The 6,164-nt window shown below is 35.4% G+C and overlaps 1 protein-coding gene across 1 annotated transcript in view; it reads left to right on the top strand.

The window, feature by feature from the left end:
* Window positions 1-6,164, top strand: part of LOC106470936 (solute carrier organic anion transporter family member 5A1-like) — a 90,374-nt gene that overhangs the window by 40,252 nt on the left and 43,958 nt on the right. The window contains exons 2-3 of the mRNA XM_013931514.2: window positions 4,402-4,808; window positions 5,642-5,789. Coding sequence (XP_013786968.1) covers window positions 4,520-4,808; window positions 5,642-5,789 — 437 coding nt within the window. The 5' untranslated portion in view covers window positions 4,402-4,519. The remainder of the gene's footprint in view (window positions 1-4,401; window positions 4,809-5,641; window positions 5,790-6,164) is intronic.

The following is a 6,164-nucleotide window of genomic DNA, read 5'->3' as shown; positions in this document are numbered from 1 at the left end:
TAGTAAGTTAGTTAAGTTAGTACTATATATATATATATATATATATATATATATATATACAGCATCTTTCGCTGCTCCCTTTTGCTCTTCTATGTACACAAAGGTTTTTGACTCCTGTGTTATCTTATTTTATGATCCTTTCATATTCTTCATCGCAAATGACTGTTTCATTTGCCTAACTGGGACTTCAGAGTTGTTTTTTCATGCATTATCACTTTATCCCTTCAAACCTGTGGCCTCCTGTTTTTGTATCACCTTTCCCTTGAGGTATATTTCTATTGTTGTTAGCTTCCAGATGCAGTTATTTGCCATCCCTGTTCAGCCGACTCTCTATCCTTCGACCTATTTTTTGCTCTATCCAGACAGATCCTTCCTATTGAACAGCATTGCTGCCAGAGAAGGGAATAAATTCTTTTTTCCTATTCTTTTTCCAGGCATTTCTCATCTTTACAATCTATCATATTCAGATCTTTTGTGTCCAGTCAGAGCACTTAGATGTTCTGTGGCTTGTATGGAACTGTTCAATGGTCCTATGCACCAGCTTTTTATTTTGTGGGATCCTGCAGTGTCCCTGGATTTATTACCCATTACATTAACCAGGGGGCTTTGGGAGTTGATTTCTGTAGTCTATTCGGGGTTATCTGTTGTAGATCGAAATATTACTACACACCACTTTTCACCAGATACGGCATCTATCAATGTCATTGTCTGCTCGTCTGAACTGTTCTCTGGGGAATATTTTGCAGGCCGGTATGTGGACTTCACCCAACACTTTTCTGTCTCATTACCTTCATGATTTGGAAGTTTCCTCTTCTATGGGATTTTTGCCTCCTCCCACCCCCATGACTGTATTGACTACCTCTGCTAGATTTTTAACAAGGAGGTGTGTAACTTTCTTACCTGATTAACAGTTTTTCTTCTAGGGTCCCCTCTTTATTTCCTTTGGATCCCACTCAGTAACGAGTGTTGCCCAGTCAGATGTACTTGAATTTTTTTTTTATTCCGCACTAGTATCCTATATATTGGTTCCTGGTTTCAACAGGTCCTGTCGAGATGAGGTGTTCCATAAGACCATCTAGATGCAATTCTGGATGGTAGTATTATCTCACAATACAAATCCAATGGACTGCTACTCATGGACTATCATGAGTAAAGCTAAAAGGGATTTTGCCAGCCCCTGCTGGTCTTCGAGCTGAATCAATCGAGATCAGTTTGCTGTTAAAAATTAGGGAACGTGGTTTACCTGTTGCACTGTCTCTGGAGACCTGTTTCTCAGAACTCCCCACTACACCCCCCCCCTCTTACTGCTAATAATGGAGCTAGGGAGTCCTTACCACATCCAGTTCCCAGTCGCTCCAATCTTGGAGAAGAGGGCAAAGTTGGGGTCCCTTCTACCTTGGTCTTTGGAAGTTTTTACCAGATGTTGGTAGGAGCAGAACCAACCTATGAGGGAGTCTACTTGTAAAACTACCCCAGATTTGATGCTTAGCTATCCGGTGGGGGTGTGCTTGGATCCTCTTATGAACACTGTCAGGTCTTAGGTTGTTCATGCAGGGGTCCACTATCTCCTCGTAAATCTGAACACAACGAGGTCTTATCTTTGGCCCTTGGTGGAACAGTATTTCACATCCTCTCCATAATTCCATGGGTAAGTGGAATTCTCCTTGCCCACTTGGTTGGGGAGTGAAAAGACTGTTCATAAATCCAGACCAGATGAGTTCTGGATCATTGGTGGAGTATGGTATATATGATCCCATCAATCCAAGCCTGTGATATTGCCTTTTGGACTTCTTCAGGTTGATCAGAAGGATTGTCCATTTTGATATTGCCTTCTTTCTTTTATATATGTGGTTGTTTGAAATGTATCATTCTGTGGCCGCTTATCAGTATCCTATCAGAAAGATATATATATATATATATTTGCACTCCAACTATGACCCCTTAAATCCAGACCCGAGCCGTGGAACCTTGGTTGCATGGTTGGGGCTGGCCCATCATACTTATTTTTCAATTTTCTGTAGTTCTGGGTGTAGAGCATACCTATTATGTATGTAGTGTGGTTTTTCCCTGTTTGGGTACCACTTCTCATGTTACACTTTTGTTTTATGCAGATGCTTTCTGTTTGAACTTTGTCCTCACCAGCCCCTCCACCTACTCAATGTAGGATTCTAGCTATAAGTGTCAGCAGAGGTATATATATGTTTTGAAAGTTATCATTTACCTTATCTGAAAATGTATTTCCAAACATACCTCTGCTGACACTCTCTCTCCCCACTAAGAGCTGGTGTTAGTGACCAGAATGGGGTAAGTCTCAAAAAGTGATTATATTGTCAATGTACAGTGCTTATGTACAGTACCTGTATATAGGGTATGTGAGGGCCAGTGTAAAGTTTTGCAAGTTAGATATTGCTGAGGGCAGTCGAGTGGGGAATAAAGACTGGAGCAAGTGAACACGATGTTTAGATGGCAAAGATGAAGATCGAGAAATAGCTATAAGTGTCAGAGGAGGTAAATATGTTTGGAAATACATTTTCAGATTAGGAAAATGATAACTTCATATTATTCAAGTAATCGAAATATTACCATTAGGATTTTTCATCATAGGTTAATTCAAGTTTGTTCAGCTTAATCAATTAATATCACTACTCATAAAATTAATCAACTAATCAAAAATTCACGTTTCTGATTATCATTGTTTTTGATTATTCCAGTTATGCAAGTTTTGTGTGAGAATAATTGATTAGTTGAAGGTAATCAGTTAATAAGCCTGATGATTAATTGATTATTAAATTCTACTAACTGCCCAGCTTTAAGCTGCCAGATTGTATGCTAATATATTCCCAGATAAGTATCATCCTTCACATCGCGTGATAGGAAACATGTCGGCGGCTATGTACTACAGGTTCATTTACGAATAGACTGTGCAGGCTAACCAAAAACAGATATTGAGAGTGAAGTTTCTAATGCTTGAGCATCAGTTTAAACACAGCTTGTGATTCTTTGCTACCATTTCATAATACTGTTTGGAAGTTTACCTCATTTGCATTTAAGCCAAAACAGACTTTTTTTTTTGAAGCAAGTTTGGTATTTTTTTTGGTTTAAAATGTTTCATTTCTTATAGTCTTCACCATTACAGTCGATGTTATTGATGTACCAAGTCTGAAGGACATGAACTTTAAGTTGATCTTGAATGACCACAGTGGATAGGCCCCACAATACCTTATTTTGTACTACTAATAATGATTTACATAACTATTGTCATTTTTACATTATATGTCTGTTAGAAGTGTTCTGAATCACCTAGTATGTGTGTGTATGTCTGAATATTTATTTTTTATAAAATCTGTTTTACTACCATAGATACCTTTGTACGGTGCAAAGTATATTTTTTGGCCTTAAGGAAAAATCAGTATGCCCACGTATAGTGTGCAGAGCAATTCTAAGAGCCGATCAGCTTTTGTGTGGTGAATTGTGTCTTATTGTGTTGATTAGTAATTGTACATACCTGTGTGAGGGAACACCACTGCCAACTAATTAACCATGTTACGTAAGGAGCAAACAATGGCTGAACTTATGATCACCTATAATTTGTGTATATGTATTTTTAAACAATGCCCCATACATAAAGTGTAGGAAAGTGACTAACTGAATGTTACTGTGAATGTATTGTATCGTAGAATGATAGTAAAATAACCTTACAACCCAATGCGAAAAACTCTCAAAGATCAAAAAAATCTTTGCCAGATTATATTTTGACGGATCATTATTAGCAAATACGGGCACGTAAACCATGCAGTTATTGTGGTTGATAAAATGAACCCGTTATACATGTATGACTTGAAGTCTAAAAAGTAAATATAAATATCAGGAGTTTGTGTCTATTCCTCTTCATTGTTTTTTACTTTTGGAGATCTGACATTAACAAACGATGATTGCATCAGAATATAAGATGTGTTGAGGCAACATTCGGAGTGAAAATTTCACTTCAAAAAAATACTAGAAGAATACTGCCCTCGTCTAGTGAGCTTTTCATATTTGAGCCCAAAACTTTTGGAAAAAAAAAGTGTTCACTATATGTGGGTATTTATGGTAATCATCCAGGCTTTGTGTTTACATAATTGATTTGTGTAGTCTTATCATAAATGAATTATACACAAACACACATTTCTATTTGTTTCAGTGTAAGTAAGGTGTAGTTTCTGATTTCTTTCCTTCAGTTTCAGTTGCACTCTCATTTTTTATTGCATTACTCAGTGGATTTATTGTGGAGGTATCTTATCATAGTCTTATATATTTGCATAGATCATTCTTATATAAATTTGTGACCATTCTGTTTAAAACTATACAGATACATTTGACAGATACAAATACTTAAACTTTTTTTTGTCTTTTACTTCTCAGGAAACATTTTCAAACATGGAAAATGATAGATGAAGACATGGTTTTATTGAAGTTTCTTCTTTGTGTGGTTTGACATTCTGTTGCACTAATCACTGTTGGTGGGTTTGTATTTGCAATAATGGCATCTAGCTGTTTTGATTTAAGTGGTGGTGGATCGGGAGTGATCTTATCAAAAGAGGATGCCCTGCAATTGTGGAGGGGCCATAGACGGACCAAGAGTGCTGGTAGTAATACCTCAAGAGACTTGTCTTTGTATACTAGCATGGGTTTATATAGTCACCATGGTGAAGGAACCATGCATGTCACAGAAACAGCAGCCAGTGAGCTGTCCCACATGACTGATACTACTTGTAATAGTGCCTACGAGTTTGTGAAAGTTACAGATAAGGCTGAGAGGGAACACAGAGGTTAGTATTTGGTGTCATAATTCATGATAAATACTGTTTGTACAGTATTTTATTGGTTACAGAGAAAATAATGAGTTACATCAAAATTTAAAGTTGATAAATAGTCAGTAAGGTTTCATACTAAATAAATGTAAAAAATTCATTTTGATCTTGCTTTTTTTTTACTGTACGTTCGTTGTTTAAATATTTGTATCAGTTATACAACTACAATTATCAGATGAAAGTTGCTTTTGTAGAAGTGAATTCTGGAACATGGCTGAAATTAGCAAGTACATTAAGCAAGAAATTGTATTGAAATATCTCTGTGATATGGTAGTTTTATTGGAGACAGCACTGTGTAAAACTACAATTATTAGATAAACTTGCTTTTGTAGAAGTGAATTCTGGAACATGGCTGAAATTAGCAAGTACATTAAGCAAGAAATTGTATTGAAATATCTCTGTGATATGGTAGTTTTATTGGAGACAGCACTGTGTAAAACTACAATTATTAGATAAACTTGCTTTTGTAGAAGTGAATTCTGGAACATGGCTGAAATTAGCAAGTACATTAAGCCAGAAATTGTATTGAAATATCTCTGTGATATGGTAGTTTTATTGGAGACAGCACTGTGTAAAACAGTCATTGTCTAGGTACATCTACTAGATAGTTATGTGGGTTTATCTTTTTGTACGTAAACATGTTAAATAAATATAAAAATATAATTAGGCGAATCCTAACTTTAAAAACATTTTATAACTTTTAATGTTTTAAGTAAAATAGCAATAGTTTTTTTAATTATACACATTTTTCTTTGTCAGTATTATTTAATGCTATATTTTTTAACCCATAGAAACAGAGGAACCACATGAACGAGAGTGTGGCCTATTAAATATCCGTCCATTATGTCTTCAGCGATTTGCCAGGATTCGCGTGTTTGTTTTTCTTGCTTGTATTTTGGTCACCTTACAACAAGCATTATCCTCAGGCTATTTCAACAGGTAAATTTTTTACCTTTTAAGTGGGTCAATGTACAGTGACCACTATCTTTTACTACTTCTACACATAAACGTTGTATCTTTTATTACTTCTACACATAAACGTTGTATCTTTCATTACTTCTACACATAAACATTGTATATTTTATTACTTCTACACATAAACATTGTATCTTTTATTACTTCTACCCATAAACATTGTAACTTTCATTACTTCTACACATAAATGTTGTATCTTTTATTACTTCTACACATAAATGTTGTATCTTTTATTACTTCTACACATAAACATTGTATCTTTTATTACTTCTACACATAAACATTGTATCTTTTATTACTTCTACACATAAACATTGTATCTTTTATTACTTCTACACA

This window comes from Limulus polyphemus, unplaced genomic scaffold, assembly GCF_000517525.1.
Source record: "Limulus polyphemus unplaced genomic scaffold, Limulus_polyphemus-2.1.2 Scaffold4304, whole genome shotgun sequence".
NCBI classification, from domain to species: domain Eukaryota; kingdom Metazoa; phylum Arthropoda; class Merostomata; order Xiphosura; family Limulidae; genus Limulus; species Limulus polyphemus.
This window is presented reverse-complemented; position numbering and strand designations above follow the sequence as displayed.